Genomic DNA, 22,475 nt, shown 5'->3' with positions numbered 1-22,475 from the left:
TATCTCTAAATCTATGTTGTAAGGTGTCTTTCAAAATGCGTGTTCTATTAGAACATAATGAGAAATAGCATCTGAATAAATATGAAATGCCTACTTAATCCTGTTAAAGCCTCTTTATATACATATGTATATACATATGCATATATACACACAGAATATACTGCATGAATTTTCTAAATGACCAAAGAGTTCCTAGAACTCACCAAAAATGTCATTTAAAGATTATTATACTGAATATAATGGAACTAGGAAAAAAAAAAAAAAAAAGGACAATAAATAAGCATTCTTTCACTTTTCCTGCAAAAAACAAAACAAAACAAAACCCAAACATCTAAATTAATAATAACCTGAAACTCTGGTCTAGGCCAAGCCTCTCAGCCAGTATCACTGATGAACCGATAAGATCAACTTCTTCCCTATTAATATTCATCACCACCAATTAGAAAAGAAAATTTGAAGATATTTAAGAACCTGATATGAAGAAATTCTCCATATTTGTCTGGAGTTTGGTGACCTTTCTGGACACTTTATGAACAGATAGCCAAATAATTAACACAAACAGAATTGCCCACCTCTCAGTAAGCACACGCAACCTATTAACTGCAATCTGGACAATACAAGTCACATAACTATTACACGTGAATAGTCCATACTTTGAATTAAGTCACAACTGTAGTAAAACAAACAAAAAGCAGAAATATCTCCTTGAATAGACCAAATTGAATACACGCTGTTCTAAGCTCTCCTTAACTTTGCTTGGAAAATCCCAATACGAAAGTGTAACCAGTTGATCTACTTGTGTTTACACAGAGAGAAGATAGAGTTACATTGCCTGGAGAGACATACATGAGGTGAAATATCTGATATACTTGGGAGAAGCTATAGCAGTGAGCACCAAACTGTAAAAATAGACGTTATATATGTTATACAAGAAATCATGACTAAATGTATTTTTAAATTTTTTTTTTTTTTTTTTGGCATACAGATTGCATACAATTTAGAATGGCTGTGATGTTAGTGCAAACCAAAAAGAAAAAAGAAATAAATAGGGAGCAGCTGAGCGGGAAATATCCATCTGATTATTTTAGAAAAAAAAAAAGTGGCTGTCCTTACTGATACTTTTAATGCTGTAGATGTTCCTCAGTATATGATTTCTAACATTTATACCTAATGCATTCTCCAATTTCTCAGCTTCCCCCCCCCCCCAAAGTACTTTCCTGTTACTTCAGAATAACACATCCAATTAACCTCTCCATGATCTGCTACTCTGCGACAAAACTAGAAACAGCATGTACATATCACATTATGCACTCAGCAAAGTAGAGTACATAACATTTTGTCTTAGGTTTCAAGAAACTCATCCAAGCCTTCTCAGAAATTTGTCTCAGAAAGTCTCACCTGAAAACTGAAATAAAAAATAACTTAGGTACAGACAGTCTTGATGTATTTAACAATGCAGCTGCTGGGTAGGTTGGTTCTGTGGGCGGGTTTGTCTCTCTGCCTTCTCATTTTCCTGCAGTCCTGGGTAAGCAAACACCACTTCCTTCTGCCTGAACTACTGCTGGCCACAAATGTATGTTCATTTTTGCAGAAGAGGAAAAAAAAAATAGGTTTGACAGACATTTTGTTTGAAGCCCATGCTTTTCCTCCATCTTAAGAATTTATAGTTCAATTAAATAAATTCCCATCCCCAGAATACTGCTCTTAATATTTCTAATTATAGCATTATTAGAGAACATCCAAACCTCACTGCCCTGTAGCAGAGGTAGAGAAGACTGCTACTTGTCTTTAAAGGTAAAACAAGACAGGAGCAAAATACAACAGAAAGACCACAGACTGTACAGAGATGTCTAGGCTGAGCTTTCCCAGGTATGTAACCACTACTTTATGCTCCTTCTTTCTTCCCAGGACTCAGTTCTGTAAGAGAGAACTCTTCTACATCACATCTTTAACACAGCAAACTTTAATTTCAAATTGAATGTCGCAAGTAAAGCATTATTTCTTCTCTCCTTTGGTATCCCCGACCAGTATATTAAACCCTTTTTTCAAAGCCAAATACTAGATGGGAAAGAATCTACTCTGTAAAATTGCTATCTTCTGGAGTAACATTTAAATTACTTAGACAGTGGTATTTTTCTACACACAGTGGTCAGAAATGCTCTCCCACTAGCAACTGGATTATTCAGTCATTCAACAAATAACATTTGTGAGTTCATTGCAGTGAGCAACGTCTGTTTGCTTTCACCCACAACTTCCATGAGTGCAGCTGATGCCTTGGATGAAACAAACCACAATAGTTAAAGGGAATGCAGACAGCTCATGAATTTTGATTATTTTGTTGTGGAGAAGCATATATGGAGACATCTGTGGGAGTGTATTTCATGGAGATAATGACAGATGGCAGATACAGAAATGCTCTTTTGCTCTATCGTGGTCCAATTCAACTAAATAGGAACAGGTAGCTTACAATATACTTTTTTTTTCCTTTGGCAAAAACAGATCAAAATAAATCATGCATTGGGCTTTTTTTTCCTCCTTTGTTTACCTTTTTTGTTTGTTTCCCTCCCCAGAAATATAAACACTCCTGTGGTAGGTACTGCCCCAGAACTATTCCTCATGTTGTTCGTAAGACAATTCTTTGCATAGAGTTACAAGAGTTACATTTGATGACTGTACACTAACTATTGGCCTGATTCTCTCCATTCCTAGCATTTCATCTTGTTAATAAAATTTCAAGCATAAAGAAAAATGTAAGCATCTCCTTTTAACAAAATCAGTCATTTTATTCAGTTGACTCATCTACCTCAGAAAGCTATCCAACCTCTCTCAACCTGATGGAACTGAATGACACCCACCTCTATTAACCACAAGAAACTACCGAAGCTAACGTGAAGCTCTATCGGCTGACCTTAATATGATACAGGACAACATCTATTCTCTGTCTACACTCTACAGCCCATGACTTTGCTATGGCCAGAAATAGCAAACATTTTAAGAATTTTAGTACAAGCATAATGAAATCCAAGTCACAAGCAGCTGAAAGGCTCTGTCTTTTAAATTTCTCCCACAGGAAAAAGATGACTTCAGTAAGTTCATTGGGTTTTACTTTATGTTTCCTCACAGTGCTATACTCAAAAGAACAAAGAAAAGGCTTAATTTAGACTCGATACTAAGAATAGGATGGTTATTGTGACTACAGGGTCAAGTCTCACCAAAAATTGTTTAATCCTAAAATTCCCAATGTTAATATCTGGGGTAATATTTTGTGAAATATTAAATCTCCACTTTAATTTCACAACTTGAGTATTACAGCTACATTACAATTCATTCCCTCTACAGAAAAATATTCCATAATTTCTTCAGTGTTTTTTATCCATTATTGCAAAATGCAATTTCCTCACTATCAACACAGCTTCTTGAAGATTCAAGGTTATTCTGCTGGACTGGCTTTGTCTGGTGATACTTCCACAGGAGAGCTATCAAATGTGAACTTACATGTTTGCTCTGAGATTATCATAAAAAAAAAAGTTTTTAAAAAGTTAGCCTTCAGGAATATTAATCATGAAGATGTGGGCTGAACAGATTCCAGACTAAATATTACTATCAGTAGAGTTAAATCACAGATACATTTGTCTTAGTAACTTAGAGGATCAATTACATCTTGTCTCAAAAATAAAAATCAAGATCTCCTAATATAAGTTACAGTAACCCACGTTCAAGGAAACTTCATGCATAATTAACTCTGAGAAACACCGCTGATATAACTGATCTTTTTAATTAATTTCTATCTTATTATGAAGTGTAAGTAATTTGCTCTAGTTTTAATTTTTGGGGATAGCTCTTGTCATTACTGTCTGGTTGAATTCAACCTGAAGGCATTTTATCCCTCCCAAGTCAGCACAGTGAGGAAATGGGGAGCACTGGGGAAGAGTTGGGGCTGACAGACAACCTGCCTAGAGTGCCACTTCGCTAACAGAGTTGTGTTTGTTTAAAATTTCTGTTGTAATCAACACCACACCAGCATCAGTCTGGGATATGGTGGAACTTATGCAAAAAAAACAAAACAGCCATCACTAAAAGGCGCTTTTTTTTTTAATCCTCAACAAAGAGGTGGGATATAAACATGGACCATACCAGCACGATAACAACAGAGATGTTACTTTTGTGTGTGTTGTGTGATGAATCTGAGGCTAATTTAAGCAAGCACAGTGTATAAGAAGTACAGAAAGCTCGGGAAAGACATCTCAAAAAATGAAGTGTGAAAGTCTATTAGCAGACTAGTTCACTTAAGATTAATAGAAAAACATGTCCTTTCATATTCTGTACTGCACATAATACAACCATGTACTTGCAAAAGAGTGACTAATACAGAAACTCTTGCTATGGCAGGATCTAGAACACCACCAGGATAGCTTAAAGCTAGTTTTAGGAACAAGATGAAATTTAATTCAAAACCAAGTCAGCCATTTCTTCCTTCTGACACCATGACCACTCTATGTGCCTGAGACTAAAAAAAGTTTATGGAGGGGACTGTGCTATCATCATGTTTTATCTTATTGGGGATTTTTTTTTTTTTCTCTCCTCGCAAGTTTTGTTTGTGTGGGTTTTTGGGTTTTTTGGCCCTGTTGAGATTCAGGTTTGGCAGTATTTTATGACCTAATAGTTTGTGTTCTTTCCCATCTGACTCAAATTAGTAGGAAAAAAACCCAGTTTTTTGAATGTTGCAATTCTTTCTCACGCATTTCTGCACACTCTTAAACCTAGGCAGGCTTCTCTTGCTTTGCTGTTTTTGTAGCCCTCTGCATTCCCCTTGAACGTTAGGCCACAGAGCCAGGGACTGTTTTCTGGTAATATTCCTTTCAATAACATCTGTAGCTGTAACACCATGTTCCTACAGAAATTCAACAACCGCCTGCTGGCGCATCCTAGAATTGTGTCACCCCCATTAATCACTGCCTTGTAAAAGGATTTCACTTGCAGTTGCTTTCACACTACGACTGCCTCCCACAAATATTTCTCCAGTTCAGCACTTTCTAGGAACAGGCTTGCACCAAGTCAGTCTGCCCAATACTTTGAGCTTGTGAATGGATGCATTTTAGCACTACTGAAACTTCCTTTGGCGTTGTTGTTGGTGGCTTGTTTGTTTCTACAAAAAAGAAAAGCCCTGAGTTGTTTTCTTTGATAGAAGCTGCTCCATCTTGCTTAAAGCAATCTGCAAGGGATCAGCAATACACAATGAATCAGCAGTGGTTTCACGCCTTTGTATAAAGCCTCTGATTAGCAGGCTGTAGAGCTATTCTAATCATCTACATTTCCAACTCAGTGGATGGGTGCAAGTGCCACACTGCAAGCTCTTTGTCACTGGAAGAAAATATCAGTCATCACCCTCACTGAGCACGTTCTGAGGCCTGTTTGCCTGCAAGGCCAATACAATTCACTGAAATCTTGCAAAATTGTATCGCACTTCTCTAGCAAGCTGAAGACCATTCATTATGCAGTCAAACAAGCACCAGAGCTGTTGCCAAATCAGGTGTAGAGTACTGCAGAGAAACCAGGAAGGAGGGCCAGGGGAAGATGAAGGATAAAAGAAGGCCAGTATTTTCAGCAAAGAGTAGCTCAGATGTTTTGTGAAGTCAGACTTGACTTTTTTTTTTTTTAATATACATATAATATTTTTTTAATAGACATGTAATATTACAAGACAGAGATACCATGATACCATGCCATTCCATGTATACAGTTTACATTTAGGGTCCTCCCATGGTGGATATGAAAGATGGATTCATATTCCCTTAAGGCTGGGACCCATATGTTTAACCTTAAGCTACAGTAAAATGAAAAGACAATAAATACTACAGAGTGCAATAATCCATGGTATCATCATGACAAGACTAATTCTGTTTTGACAGACATGAGTGACAGGTCTGCTGCTGATGCCAAAGAGATTAAACAGAGTAATGATTCAGATGAGTCAAATTGTTTATAAATACCAAAGATAACATTTGCCTCGTGTTTCCTGAAAGAACGAGTTATGCTATTTTTCATGAAGTTTTAGACCTGGTCATTAAAGAGGGATCCATATCATTCAGCTCAAAAGGAGGACACCCAGCATGAAAATCACTTGTCCAAACAGAGCTGATGTCTAACACTCTTGATATTCAAAGAAGAGAACTTGCTTGTAGAGGATGCAATTCATCTCACACAGTAGATGCCTTAAAATGAAATGGATATGCTAGAAACACCATTTCCTTGCACTAACTATAAAGACAATGTAGATGACTAAGTCAGAAGTTACTCTCTACAGTGGAGATTAATTCCACCTTCATTGATTTGAATGGAGTCTGGACTAAAGTTTCACAAAGAATACTATGAGCCAAAGGGGTGTTTATTTATTTAAGGGACCTTATTTTAAAAATAAAAATTTGAAATGTATAGCCTAAGTGACTAAGGTTCTCGGTTGGGAAGTCATTTTTGCAGGACATACTGAAATTCAGAAGCTGCTGCATACCGAGGCAAAAAAATGTGATGAAAAATCCTGCTGAAATATTACCTTTCAGAGAGACTAAAATCAGGAGACTTCATAGTTCTCTGAGTAATCAGAGCACAGAGAATAATGAAGAGGAGGGAGTTTATGGCAAGCTAGTATAGCTAAAGCTGAACTTCAGAGACAGATCGCCTACTTATGATTATAGCACACAGCATGTTCCAATGACTTTCTGACACTTCATCTATCTTACTGCATGAACTGCTTCCAGCAGCAGATCTATGCTTCTAAAACTCCCACTTCTATCTCTACTTGTCTTTCACTTCTCCCTTCATCTGATGCATTCAAAACTCTCAGGACTATTTCAAGAACCAAGACCACCTGAGCAACTAAAAGACATGCTGATTACTTGGATTTTAATATAAAAACACAGCATTATAGTGGATCAAAGACTAGCTGATCAGATTTTTTTTTTAAATCTCAGTTCCATTTGCATCTGACAAACATTTTGGCACTATCCTGGAAAAAAGGAAAAAAAACCAGGTTTTTTAATTTGCTGAAACAGTGAAATGCATTATTACCACCAACTCTTATGTAAATCTTTTTTTTATGAGCAATAAAGCTGCATTTGAAAAGCAGGGAAACATGAACAGGTGTACAGATATTAGGTGATAGCCATGATCAACACGCCCATTCCTTGGAATGTGGAGGATTCCTTTCACAATATAAACTCTACACTAGCACTTTTAAAATTATTATTTTTATTTTACTTCAGGCCACACGAAGAAGCACAGAGGAAGTTATTACTGAAAACATGTCATATAGCTCAATTTTGGTTGTTCAGGGGGAGGAAACAAAGGGGCTTCTAAACACTTGCATCCTCTGTCTCCGTTCTGGCCTCCAGTACAATTCAATAAGCTTAGGAGGTACCTGCCTTCAAAACTGGACCAAAAGAAATCAACTCTATCAATCACTACTGACTGATTTGCTCTCTCCTGTATCTGAAAGGGGTAAGCTAATGGAGATTTCCTGGTTTTTTGGGTTTTTTTTTTTTGTTTGTTTGTTTTGCATGAAACCTACAACACAAATCCCACAAGTCCTACATAAAACCTTATTTCTTGTGGACGTTGATACCCACAGCAAGTAAAAGTCTCTTGACTGAAGACAACTTCCACAGTCAGGTGTTTCATTTGAAATATATTTAACTGCTTTAGTTCTAAAAATCCATTCACTAAGATCTTGTAGATTTTACCTCAGCTTCTATCTCTCAGTAGATTTCAGTGTATAACTTCATTTTTACAGATAAAGGCTTCTTCTGGTTATAACGAGCTATTTTTCCCCAATGATAAAGTTACCTCAAAAAAAAAAAAAAAAAAGTATAAAGGCATGCTTATGACTAGGATTTTCCACTGCACTTCTACTATCAGAACTACAGATAAGTTCTGCTATAATCTGCATCCACAGCATCTGGAACAGACCATCGTAAATTTAAGCTTAACTGAAAAAACAGGCAATACATGAAATTTAGTCTCCTCTGACTTCTGCTGGCACAGAGAAGACTAAATTTCCACTGAAGTGCCTTGGCTTCTTCACTCGAATTTTCCTTGACAGATAACAAAGATGAGCTGAGCAGCAGTTTGTAAATCATAAAATGCTACTTGTAAAGCCAACACAATGCTTCTGTTAATCAGACAGTTAATCTGTCAGCAGAATGCAGGATACTTGTACATAAATTCCCTTCTACAAAATCAGCACAGAATCCAGAAGTAATTTCTCTTATTTTCTAACTAGCACAAAGGTTATGCTTTGCCAGTTTTCTCAAATCAGTCTCAGTCATTTCTGATACTGTAGCATCTATTGCCAGAATATTTTCTTTCTGCTACAGATTTTCTCAGACACATTTAAGCAATGGGTTAAAAAGCAGGGGAACACTTCTGAACATGAGGGATATGATTAATTGAACAAATGGTACCAATTATGTTATGTCTGTCTTTAATCTAACCTAAAACACACGAGACACTTGTTTACAGCAAAGTCCTGAATACCTGCATCAGCCAAAAGAATTTGGTTATATTTGAAGAATGAGGCTTTCCTTTCTGTAGACAAAATGAATCTGTTTGTTTAGGCTACAAAGGTGAGAAAGAGTGGAAAGAGGAAATGGGAGATACATTCCTGATGCCTGAGGAAAGTTTGGCATAGCACTGTGCTGCATAACCTGGCAAATGGAGTATTGCTTCATATAAATAGTATTATATATTTTATATGCTAAAGAGGCCCATGACTCTATTAAATTCATGTTTCTTTAAAGCTTATCCAAAATGAGCCTATGTTGAAATATCTACAGTATTAAAAAAACCCAAGACATTATAAAATCGACACTTTGGTAATATATTGTCATTGTAATAACATGGATAATGAGAGATTCTAAATAAGATTAAGATCCTCAGTGCTATGTACAATTATGCAGTCAAGATAGCATCTTATCCAGATATCTTTCTGTCTAATTGAACAGCTTGAGAAAAGAAAGATTAAAGACCAAATTCATTTTAGAAAGTATCGTGAAGAACTAGACTGTTCCACTAGTGTATGAAGAAGGGCAACAGAACCAAGCCTAAGCAGGGTATTTTTCATAGTCCCAAGTTATAGTGCATTAGTCATAATGCCATTTTTCCCTCCAAGAACCTAGGAAATAAATGCAGCTTAGGAAATGCTCCAAGCTAAGAACTGTTTAAGAGAGTGCACTAGGGAAATACTACATGTACTTGTCCAACTCCTTCCCCATGCAGAGGAAAGCATGGGCTAGGTGGCCTTATTTCTCAAGTGCAAAACAATAAATTTCAACAATGCCAGCTAATCATGTTTGACGTGATCTGTTGGTTTCCCTGCAGACAGTGGAAATAATACAGGCTGGATGGTAAAGCTGCCCACTGTGTTTATCCAGAATTCAAGATTGTGAACCTGGATACTGTTGAATTTGCAAATAAAAAACACATTATAACCGCTGCTTCATATCTGTGAATGTCATTAGTAAAGTTACTTGTGTGAACTATAAATATCCTTTGAAATTTGCAGAGCAAAAGATCAGTTCCCATACTCATTAAATAAAATGGATCAAATAAACATTGCGCTCTGCTTCAGAGCTACATCCTCTCATTATTTAGCTGCATATTCTTTTATGGGAATAAGCGTTTACGAAATTCTCAGTAAAAACATGCTTAAAACATGCCTGCTGCATCACTCTCACTAGCCGTAAGAACTAGCAGCATAGCAAAGAGGATGCTTCTCCCTACCGACCTCACAAAATGGGTTTACTAATCCTGCCTACTGCCACCATCACTGCTCCCCTACAGTCGGGAGGAGGCAGGGACCCTGAGGGGCCAAGGAGCCTATAACAGGTGAAGATGAATAGGCATAAACTACTCTTTATGGTAAGGTCTTTGGAACTCACAGTTAGTCAAGTTTACAACTAAGCATTGATGATGCACCCAACAGCTAGGAAGACAATTTAAAGAAATATAAGTAGCAGGCACAGTAACCAGCACATTCATTCAACAGTAGCAACAAAGATTCTTTATATTTGATTAACACAAATGAATTGATATGTGCAGAGGAACTGAAGTTGAAGCAGAGGGAAATGATATATTGCTTAAAACAAAAATTATTTATAAAGCTTCTAATGAAGCTCAAACTGTGCCAGCTGTAACCAAAGGAAATTTTACTTATCCTTTAACATTTCCAGAAGTCAGAACATTTTCTTAAGTGACAACATTTAAAGTAAAATATTATATATGATGAATACATATTTACAATATACAGAATATACAGAAGTATATTTTAACTGAAAACAACACACCTTACTACAAATAGCTATGCATGCAGCTGAAAATAATCTAGTAAAATACACCCAGGCACATTTAAGTAATGCATTTTAATACCTGACAAGATATGAAAGACTTATTCTCTTAGAGCTATAAGATGGTGAAAGGTATATTGTATATAAATTTCTAGAGCTTTTTTTTCTTTCTGTGCTCACACCCCATAGAGAAACAATCAAAGCAGAATAATTTTTGTCTCAGAAATTAAGGACTTCATTCTCCCATTTAGAATAATTCTTTTAGAAAATCTCCTGTAAGTCAGGTACAAATGTGCATACACATTTAATTTAAGACAGTTTACCTAAATCCATATGCAGTCATACAAAAAAAAAAAAAAACTACGTCACAGAATGTTTGACTAGGCTAAAGTAAAGATTTAATTTGTGCTACGGCATATACTTAGCACAGAAACAGTTTTTTTCCCATTCCCTAAGAGCAAAAGGAGTTATACATTCACCTGACTTATAAACAAAGTTTTATAAAGCAACATTCTGGAAATGTTCTTACCTCTTCTTTTGTCTTTTTTGATATGACTCTTAGCCAGTCTCCAATCATGCTGAGAACAGCTGCAAAGTAAGCAAGCCCAACAAGGATCCAGAACCACACCACTGGCTTATAAAAATCTAGGTACTCAATATCTGATCCTCCTGAAAAACAGTGAAGTTAAAAATAAAGCACATTTAGTTGTTATAGGTGCAAAACTATTTTAAAATTAATTCTTTTCCCGAAGTCCTATTTCTTCCACTTTCTTACTACTGCAAAAATTTATAGCAAAATGTTTCATTGTTAAGACATCACAGCCTAAATTCCCCCATTGCTGAAAAAGTTTTGAGATCAGCAGTAGTATGCAAATTGTACACAATGGTTCCTAATCTTTCAAATAATGAAAATGAACACTGAGAAATTGATTCAGTTTCTGAGATATTATTTAAGTTGGAAGTTACTGTGGATAGCCTGAATGAAAGAACTTCCTACCTTCTTCAAACATGCATGCTGTACTAAATTTGAAGTGTTGTTCTGCAATACATAATACATTCAAACATTGAGAAATCTGACTTGCTAGGACTTAGAAACACACCTCCATTACATGAGTCCTTTAACTCTAGTAAAGAATAGTACCAGCATTGAGAAGTGCCCCTGTTGGGCAGTCAGACACTGCCATCACCGTTTTACAGTAGAAGAAATCAGTCTACAGGGACTTGAGTTGAACTCAAGAAAATGGAGATAATACAGTTGGCAGCTGAAGGCAGCTCTTTTGAATCCCACTGCCTTAAGAACCAGACTCTTTCTTTCTTCCAAGTGTTGAAGTGAAAAAAGAAAAAAAAGGGGGGGAATAAATTTCAGAGATGCTGTAATGGAACTTTTATGTCCAACACAGCTATAAAGAACAGATGCATAATTTCCCACAAAGAACAAAAAAAAAAGGTTATGTTCATCCAGGGCTCTCAGACAACACAAACTAACTCATATTTCACATCCCACAGTACAATAAAACAAGCCTTAAGCTTGCAAGTCAGCTATACCCCATCAAATAAAATCATACCCTTCATTTGGGCTGCTGCAAAGAGAAGTTCAATTTATATTTCTGCCCACTGAAAAGGCCAAAGGAAAATGCTCTTTACCCCCCTTTCATGACAAATAATAGTTTTCCCTGCTATTGTTATCTAATCATCACACAGGTTACAAGCAAATTTTACTGATTATTATCTTTGTGAGAAAGCCCTCATAGACAGAAATTGCTTTTCTCATATTGAGTCTTTTCATCAATAAAAACTGTTAAGCAGTAGTGGTTTAACTGCCTAAGAGATAAACCCATAATGCAATAAATAAATAAATATGGGTACTTAACATCTGCACAGTTACAGGACAGCCTGAAATAGAAGACAGCCGACCTGCAAAAGTTTGAGTTCACCACACTTCAAGGCAACCAAATACCAGGTAAAGCAATTTGTTAACAGCCACTTCATACCAACCCAGCAAAACAGGATTTACCCGTGTCTTTCCCCTGCTGCCATTCAAAAAGCTGTTGATTGCCATGATGCATCAGAACTCTATCAGGAGCCATCCATGAACCTCACTCCTTAGTTCACGTTCTTCATCTACTTATATAGCGCAAAAGGAAGTACAATACGAATACAAATTACTTCTAGAGTATAAAGTTTATAAATGGAAACTAGAGATCAAATATATCGGTCTGCAGGCAGCATTTCCTTCACCGTGCCAATGCAATTTATTTATAGCAAGGTTAATTACCAGGTCAGGAGTTAGGACATCTTGATACTCAAGATCTTTCTTTGCTTTCTGACCAGGAGATGGCTCCATCTAGCCATGCCTAAAGGAGTTAATCTTTCCAACTTTTGCAAGGGGTAGTCAAAACACTCTAGAACAGCTTATCAGTTGTTTAGTTCATGAATTTTAAGGAGTCCTTGGGGAGGTATCAATTTAATGAAAGACCATGGAGAAAAAAATATATTTAACGATATTTGCCCTGAGATAACTCTTTCTCTATACATATGAAAAACAATTACATAAAGTAAACTTTCCTTTATTGATGCCATTCTTTTCCCTATTCTTTTTAAAGCTAACTAACCAAAAATTATTTCTGTGAAGTGTTTTTAGTTCACATTTTTCCTTCAAAACTGTAAGTAGAGAACATAAAAAGCTATTGGTACAGAGTATCGTAATTCCATATTAGTAGAAAACTTCTGGTTCACTCCAAACTTGGCTCTCCAGACCAGTAAAGGTCATTACTACTTCATATCAATAGTACAAATTGTGGGCACAGAGATGAAATCCACTTCAAACACAACTGAAATCAAGCATGCCCAACTCGCAGGCTGCCTGTGGCCCAGCCCAGCTCACAGTGTGGCCACCCCCCTGCCCCACACCATGATGGTGGTGGCTCTTCTGCTGAGCAGCCTGGCTCAGCCCCAGTGTGCAACTGTCACTTCATAACAACCAAATACTGCTGTGTGACCAGCACCTCCTGGGCTGAAATCAGTGCCCTGTGCACAGTGCAGTGCTAACTCAAGTTACAGCAAATAAAGTCATGCATTTCACTACACTGGTTAAACACAGCCCTGTGAACACAGGGAAATACGAAGCTGTGCTTTCCATTTTGATAAAGGAATTTGGGAATAGGCTTAAGATTGACTAAAAAAATCATCAGTATTTCTGGTTGACTTGCAACTCCATTTTCAGTCGAATACATTGGCTGCAAGTTTTCAAATGGAATGCATAGAGTTGCAATTAAAAATTTGGTCACATCTCTTTAACAGACTTTTATAAACCCTCTCTTACCAGAGAGGAACACCCCTCACCACTTATTCATATCACTGCTTTTGGGCAGTATCTACATTTGTGAACAAATGGAATAGTAGAAAATGGAGAGATGCTTCAGGATAAGAGCACAGCTATAAAATAGCAGCTATATTCCATGCTGCCCTACCCAGAAGTCAAGAGAGATACTGCATACTGACTCAAGCTTAAAGTAGTCTGCATGGTTCACACAGACAGCCCCTATTACAGATGTGAAATGCTGAGGTGACAGAGCACTTCTAAATGCCAAAAAGACGCAATGCCAGCAGGAGCGAGCACAGTCTCTGGGTTGCTTTGACAAGTAGGTGAAGCGTTCCACTTTGGTGACATTAAATCTATCAGTGCTCTGGGTAAACTGTATCTCCAACTGAGCAGACCCAGATAAACACATTAAAATGGCAACACGCATAATTCAGTTACAACCCAAAACAGTGAAAAAGCAATATTCTCAAAATCACAGATCAAAGGAAAAAGAACACTTCAGAAGACGTTCTTAAAGCAGAGACTCACTTTAATTGCACTAATTTGCTGCTTAACCTTATGAAATATCATTATGCTCCACTGTGAAACACGCTACTCATATGTTATTAATAATTTCTGACCTCCACATAATTCAGTCAAGTTTTAGGCATCTAGTCTACTTTGTATTTGATAGCTGCTAGACTCTCTCTTTTAGAAGCATATGCAATAATTTTCAATTTGAACTCCAGTTAAAGGATTTAACTGTACATACAAACATTATATTGTCATGCTGTACATATTTTGACTTCATTGCTAACTTCGGTTAGCAACTTCCTTACACTAGAAAAAAACCAAACCGACATGACATGAAAAACTCTTACTTTCCTCTTTTACAGAACATTAATAATAAGTTTGACATTTCTGTAGTATTAAAGCATTTTTTTTCTTTAAAACAAGAGGTGTTTGAATTAGTATGACATGATTTTCAAGAGAGAATCCTGGCCGTTCCTTTAGAACAGTTTTGTGTGTGTGTGTGTGTGTGTGTGTGTGTGTGTGTGTGTGAGAGAGAGAGAGAGAGAGAGAGAGAGAGAGAGAGAGAGAGAGAAAGTAGAATGGTAAACTTTCTTCAATTACAAAAAAAGCCTAAATAATAATAATGAGAAAATACAGGAATTAAAAAAAAAAGTTAAAAATTCAGCTCCCATACCAAAGAATCAACTCCATCAAAAAAAAAAAAAAAAAAAAAAAAATCCAGTTTAAAAAACAGAAGAATATTAAGCTTGTTTTTTGGAATAATGTCCATGTATTTTCTTGAACTTTGAATACAAAACCTGTTTGCCTTTTCCCTTCTTTTCCTGTACCTTGAATGATCAGCCTTTTATGTCTGCCTTAAGAGTTCTGCTGGTGGAAAAAAAAAAAAAAAAAAGTTCTCCAAGGCTTCAAATCTGATGGTGCCAGGCAGGCAACAGCTCACTTCGTGTTAGTGAAAAGTGACAGATACTGGAAGAAATCTCTTAACCCCAGTACAGGCTATAACCACCACAACATTCCTATGTAGGTCTTGAAAACATGGGTTTTCCTCTGGGATGATGGTTCCCAGAAAGATAATATGATAATTACCAAAATATTTTGAAGTTTTTAAATCGTTTGGAATTTTGTTTTGTTTGAGGGAACTTTATGAAGTTGACAGTTATGAAATATCCCACGGAGCTCCAACATGCTACAAGAATTGCCAAATGCTTTCTTTTTTCCTAGAAGTCCACTCCATTATAATCACAAATTGAAGTGCCACTGCCTACCACTCTGTTCTTGTTTTGACTGTCATTCTAAGTAGAAAACGGCAATTTACACCTCCAATATTATTGAAGAAACATGCCTTCTCAGCCAAAAAAAAAAAATCATAAAAAGAACTAAATTAATGCCAGCTTGAGACTTTCTTTTTTTTTCAGTTGCATTGCCACCTAGGCACTGAGAAGTGGACCGATGTGGAATTCTTCCTGCTTCATGACCCACCACCAATAATCAAAACCAAAAAATGTCATATGCTAGAGCCACAACAAATTCAGATGCTTCTGTCAGATGAAATACTTATGTTCTACCCTACAGCCTTTTACCCCACTACATGGGTAACTCTATACACTTGCTTAATCTCTGTTTAAGGCACTCAGCTTTTCTAAAAGTGATAGAGTTCTGCATGAAGTCTGTAACAAAACAAGTGACATTTAGTGTCTGTGAGGTAGTTACGACTTATCTAAAAGAAAACAAGCAGGTCAGTAATCATAAAGTCTGCTTACTAATTTGTTAACTTGCAAAAGATTCTGGATGCTTTCTCAAAATTAATAAGGAAACCTAGTTATTCAGGTAAATATTACCAGCTTTATCGAGTACTTGCAGAATCCTTTTAAAAAAGCTAGAGACCTCAATGCTGAACACAGCACTGCAGGTGGGGCTTTGTGCAAACAGAGCAGAAGGGGACAAACACCTCCTTTGGCTTACAGGTCACACCGTATTTCATGTTGCCCAGGAGACTTTTGGCTTTCCAACCTGGAAATGCTTGCTGTCTGCTCACATCGAGCTTCTCCTCAAGCAACAGCCCCAAATCCTTCTCCACAGGGTTGCTGCTCTCAATCTATTCTCTGCCCAGCCTGTATTTGTGCTTGGAATTGCCCTAACCGAGGTGCAGGACTTGGCCTTGAATTTCATGAGGTTCACACAGGCCCATTTCTCAAATCTGCACAAGCCTCTCTGGATGGTATCCCTTCCCTCCAACCTGTCAAGTGCACAAATCAGTCTTGTACTCTGGTGATAAGAATGCACATTAGTCCACACAAAGAAGATGAAAGTCAATGAACTTATTGTCAACTTTGTCTCTGACAAAATACAGTCCATTGGCCATGTTAGCCTCACATAATGATAGAATTGGTCTCAACCTGTTCTCTTTAGCATCTTCATTACAAGTACAAATCCAATTCCTACACTCTGAATCTCTAAGTCAATAACATTTTAGTACAAGTCTTGTGCAAATTGCTCTAAAAGGAAATAGAAAACATTCACAGCATTTTGATAGCACCATTACAGCAGAATTTCAGAACTAAAAATATGCTTAAAGACTATGAAAGGCCATGAGGTATAGAACAACATAATTCAAGGGCATTCAATAGAAAGATAATGTGTTTCCTGGTAAAAATTAAAAACAAAAAAAAACAACATAGAAACAAATTATGATATCAAGTGGTCTACAAATAGAAATCTGTGGAAATTTTATAATGAGAGTAACGATGAATGTACTCAGTGTTCCAGCTAGAGACAAATGGGCTATTTCACATAATGTATTACAGTAAATATCACTAGGTCTTCATACACAATTATTTTTATCCCCTGCCATACACATGCCCCACAGGAGAGAAAATTTAGAGCACCCAGACTCTGCTTCGAAACAGCACACATTTTTGATTTGGTGTAAGTCAGAATTTGTTCCAAACCACAAACTCCTGAAGACAAAATCAAAGTAAGAAAAACAATACGAGGAAAGAGAGAAAAAAAAGTCAGAGACATTCAAAAGAAATATAGAAGAATCACAAAAATAGTTACTAGGAGCTACTGGGCCTAAGACTCAAACGCTGGGTGCACTTGGACTCACGCAGTGGCAGTAACTCCAGATGGGACATGGAAGATGCTCACATCATGCAAATATCTGATATCTGTGCTTTTCTCCAGCAAAATAGCTCACTAACATCAGCCCTACACTTCTCTCCTCATCCCACTGCTGATATCAGCTGGAGTAAGCTCATTTCTATTACATCTGCCTGACACAAAGGCACCAGAACTGGGAGAGAGGCACCTCTCAAGTGTTGGTCATGTCATTTATGGGATATGCTAAGCCTTCTTCTTATATTATAAAATACATATAAAAAGACAAATACATAGCAAACAAAGCACAGAAAGGTACAACAGTAACAGAGAAATTCAGTGATATAAGCAGAAATCTGGAAAAATCTGTTGAAAGGCAAAGATGCTCACAAAAACTGTGTTGTATAACAAAGCAATGTGACACAGCAATGTACTCCTGCTAAAGTAAAAATGTTCAGCAGACTAAAACACCATAATTCTTGCATACCTCACAGTCTGTGACTACAAAGATAATCTAGGATTAGGTAAAGCATATTTTTGACAATATAGTAGAGAAAAAGAATCAAGATGCATAGAGAGAGACAGTCCCACCTCCTGCCTGTAGCTTGCAACATGATCTGAGATTCTTCAAAGGACTTGAGACAAATACGATGAAAGGTAAAATTGGAAGAGATGGGCTAAAACACCCCCTTCCTCAGCCCCCCCCCCCCCCTCAGAGTTGTGTCTGTACCCCAAACCCACAAATAACATAAAAGCAAAACATATATAATTGTGCAAAACACTATAAGATAAAGTTACATGAAAAAATTACCTGCAACATAGTCACCGAATCCAATGGTAGTTAAAGTGATAACAACAAAGTAAATTGCATCTAGTGTGCTCCAGCCTTCTATGTGCTTGAATATAACTGCAGGAAGAGCAACAAACAGCACACAGCCAAAGAGTATGAATATTATTGTTGAAATAATGCGAATCTTTGTCTGACTCACGTTCCATTTCTATGGAAGAAAGAGAAGGGGAAAAAGAAGAAACTGTTGTTAATAAAACTGCGCTGCCATACATAAGCACCTATTACCCAATGTGAGCACATTATAGTTCTCAAACAGGAAAAAAATAATAATCAAAGCATGGTTTTAATTTGAAAGTGTTTTCAAAGCAAACATGACTATCCTAGAAAACATTCTGTAGCGGGAAATGCAGAGTAGGTCTTTACTCTTCATTGTGAATGGCTTTGTGGTCTGGGTGGGTGGCATGTGTAACACGCATTGATGTTAACAGCTGATCACTCTAGCTTTGAATGAGGGCTAAGTATTTGAGTGAGCTTCAAGTAGTGTTTGCACTTGAGATGCCTGCTTTTTTCATTCATAAATACCTGACTAAAAATAGTGATTTTAACAGTATTTCTCTCTTTAATCAAATATGAGAGCTGCTCCAATAGCAATGCCTCCCATGAAATCATGGCCCTTTGTATCAGAGGTGGACATCAGAGACATTATGGCAGTAGAGAACAAACCTTCCAGACAATATTCCGTTACATTCTGTTGCTGTGGGACAGCCAGCACCAGAGGAGACTTCTGACAGAATGACTTCTGATGTGGAAGTGTGTGTGAAGCAAAAGTTTGTCACTGAATTCCTCCATGTGAAAAAAAAATATGGCACCCAGTGACATTCACCAACACTTGCTGAACAGTCATGGAGACCCAAGAGTGGATGTGAGCACAGTTAGGTAGTGGGTGGTGCATTTCAGCAGTGGTGACAGCAACGTGAAAGACAAGCCATGTTCCAGATAACCACAAATTACTATGATGCCATGAAATGAAAAGCATCTCAATCAGCTCATCCACACAAACTGGCGGATTATGACAAGGGAACTGTGTGCAGAGCTGACTGTCAGCTTTGATGCATTTGGAACAATGGTTGGCAATTTTGGAATATCCCAGAACTTGTGCCAGGTGGGTTCCACAAATGCTCACACAGAAACAGAAGGGCTGATGACAAGTTGCTGCATTCTTGCTGTATGCATACTGATATTACAGGGAAGGGAAAAAGAAAAAAAGAAAAAAGGAAATCCATTATCCCTGCAAGCAAGAGTCTAAGAGACCAAACAAATTGGTCTGATAGATTTTGTACTTTTAAAAACTGAAATTCCATTATAATAAAAAAAGTGAAAAGGATAAAAATAAAGTGTGCTCATGGAACGTTCTTACCCTTTTTAGCCAAATCTCAATCAAAATTGCTGCTATTCATCAGCAACTTATTGGGGTTTGAACTGATGACTTCAAATTAAAAAAAAATGTGCTTTTTCTTAACACTGTCTTTCAAACTACTGTGTATGAAATGAACTTCCTTTGCTATAATTTTAGGTACTTTGTTCTTAAGGCTACAGCTTAACATTATCAATATATGCATGTCTGTTGTGTCTCTTCCTCCACTTAGGCTGTGCCACTTTGCATGGAGTAACTAAAGATTCACAGGCCTGACAAAATGAAGGACATGAACCTTCATGCTGTGCTAAGTTTATCTGAAGCTGCACATATCTTAAGTCCAATGTCAGGCAAGTGACAGCAGGCTCTGTACCATTTAGGCCATCCTGCTACCCTGAACACGCAAAGCATTAAGCAGTTACAGACCAGTAAATCTGGAAATATTCATGTCTACAGACTGTGAGCATTTCTCCTATGATGCCATCTGATTTTGAGAACTGCAGTTTTAAACTCAGACACCAGAGATCTTTGTGAATCAATGCAAAGAAACAGTAATTGCCAGGAGCCAACACTACAGCTCAACCCCTCTTTTCCCCATGCCAGTGATTTCCTACCACATACTGCACTACATTTAAAGGTAAACATCATAGCAAGGTAGGAGCATTTTAAGGGCAAAACAAAAATAAAATCTCCTCCTAATCATCACTGTTATAGGAAATGTTGAACCATATCCAACTCTCAATAAACAGTGTTCAACATGTTCAGAGTTTGCAATGTTCTCCCTACCTTTTCTAGACATCTGGTTACAAGGATGGGCTGTACCCTGTGCATTACACATGTTAAATTTAGAACAATCTGCCAGCATACTCACAACAAAGGTATCTTCTACTTTGGCAATTCCTTTTCCAAAGATTGTCCCTAGTTGATCTCCAACACCAGCCAAGAGAAAACCAAACAGAGGAATTCCCAGTAAGGCATAGATGATACAGAATATCTTTCCACCTTGTGTGCGTGGGGAGATGTTTCCAAAGCCTAAATTACAAACAACTTGAGATGTTTAAAAAGAAGTTACACGTATTACATTGCACATTTGTAAAGGACTACAGGAACAGAACAGTTGCAAACAAGTCCTACTAGGTTAACCACATAACACAGAAGACATCGTGGAAAAAAAAAAAAAAAATCAAATGAAAATATGTTGTTAAATTCTCTTTGAACTGAAATTAAACTGCTGTACAATTCACTTTTTTAATACTCTATACATACTACAGAGAAACAAAATCTCAACAGAAAAATAAATCATATACACACACATACACATTATATATACACATATATTTATAAATTACAACTTCCCACATCTACTAGATACAGTTAACATCATTTGGTTAAGATGTGCCTTAGCCTCTGTATCCTGTAAATGCCCATAACTGGGCTTGTAATTTGAAGGCTGCAGTGCTTTGAAACAAATACAGTTTTCCTTAGAATATGCTTCTCTCAAGGTGAAGCAGCCTGAAAGAAACCATTTGGATGAATGAAGTAGAAGTCTCTAAATTAAATGAAATTGCTTTGAGTTCTCATTATTAAAGCCTCACGTTGATACAGTTGCAAACAGAACTTAGAGAAACAGTTTTTTTCCAGGATCCTGTCCATTTGAGAACTGAAATGATTCTGTCTTCATTGATCATGTGAAAATTACACCCTTCCTATGCCTGTGATGCCTCTATTGCTGCTGTTCCACTTAAATTGAGGAACCCAAAATACAACGAACGTAGGCATGTGGCATGCCCTCAAATGTATCCCCCTGCACTGGGGGTTGAATGATTTGTCCAAGGTCGCAATGTTTCAGGAGCGTCATCTTCGTTTTCAATTCAAAGGTGTTTTTTCCTACTCATGCCTTACTAATGCCTTACTGGGGAAGCAGTAAGGCATTAGTAATAATACAGCATGAGTTCTGAAATTATTCCGCTGTTCAGAACAACAGTGTGTACTGTGAAGGAGGGCAGAGGGAAAACTCATGAAGGGAAAAAAAGGATTATTTTCTATGGATAAATTAAGCAAAAGCTTTTAAAGGAATTACTTTTTTTTTTTTTTTTTTTTTTTTTTTTTTTTTTGGTAGAAAAGAACGTACAGAAGATAAAAAGCAAAATATTTTAGCACATAATTGAGACATCCATGTCTCAGTTTTTGTCTTTAATATTAAATTTTGCATAAAATATACTTTTCATAAAAACACTAAAAGCATTCAGTGAACACCCAATTTTCCTTTGAAAAATCTGACAGATTTTACAGATTTTATCTGCTCTATTGAGAACCTGCAATGTCAGTTTTCTATTTAAAATAGCATACTATTGATGCACACCAACCATAAGCTTCCATAATGCAAAGCACATTCAATGAATATCTAATTTCTCAGAATTTTTATTTAACTATTTTGAGCACACGAGTTTAAAATGAATTTCCCTTCAGGAAACTTATTTATAACACCTTAATTTTTTTTCCTGCTCTCACATAGGTGGGCTAAAGAAAAGCTCTGGGTCAAAACTTCTTCTGCACACAGGAGACAGAACTGCCCCTCACTCAATTTTGTTACAGAAAAAGAGAACATGATTTGAATACATTTTACTCCCAGATATTTTGCCCTAGTATCTGCTTAGGACTGCTAATTGTGATAACAATAAATGCAATGTTATAATGACAACAGTTTAATTAGGTTAAAAAAGTGGGGAGAAATGGATTTTTATTAAAATTTTACCAAAATAAACAAAGGACAAAATTATACACTCATGGAATCATAAAGGTTGTAAAGACCATTAAGATCGTATCATTCAATCATCAACCCATCACCACCACGCCACTAAGCCATGTAAAGCAATGTGAAATAGGAATCATTGGCTACAAGCCCTGGAACTCATAAATTTTCCCTGCAGTAATATCAAGACAAGAACCTGACTCAGTCCAGGTGACTGAAGTCAGAATGTCTTTAAGATAACCTAGTATTCT

At 36.8% G+C, this 22,475-nt stretch overlaps 1 protein-coding gene across 8 annotated transcripts in view; it reads right to left on the bottom strand.

Annotated features, from left to right (window-relative positions):
• The window catches only part of KCNK2 (potassium two pore domain channel subfamily K member 2), a 125,452-nt gene that overhangs the window by 9,213 nt on the left and 93,764 nt on the right, over nt 1-22,475 (bottom strand). For 5 of the 8 annotated variants that reach the window (XM_048936851.1, XM_048936852.1, XM_048936854.1 and 2 more), the window contains 3 exons: nt 20,344-20,504; nt 18,080-18,266; nt 10,867-11,006 (listed from right to left, as the gene is read on the bottom strand). In XM_048936851.1, coding sequence (XP_048792808.1) covers nt 10,867-11,006; nt 18,080-18,266; nt 20,344-20,504 — 488 coding nt within the window. The other 3 variants (XR_007375337.1, XM_048936857.1, XM_048936856.1) reach the window with 3 other exon arrangements.

This window comes from Lagopus muta, chromosome 2, assembly GCF_023343835.1.
Source record: "Lagopus muta isolate bLagMut1 chromosome 2, bLagMut1 primary, whole genome shotgun sequence".
NCBI lineage: Eukaryota > Metazoa > Chordata > Aves > Galliformes > Phasianidae > Lagopus > Lagopus muta.
This window is presented reverse-complemented; position numbering and strand designations above follow the sequence as displayed.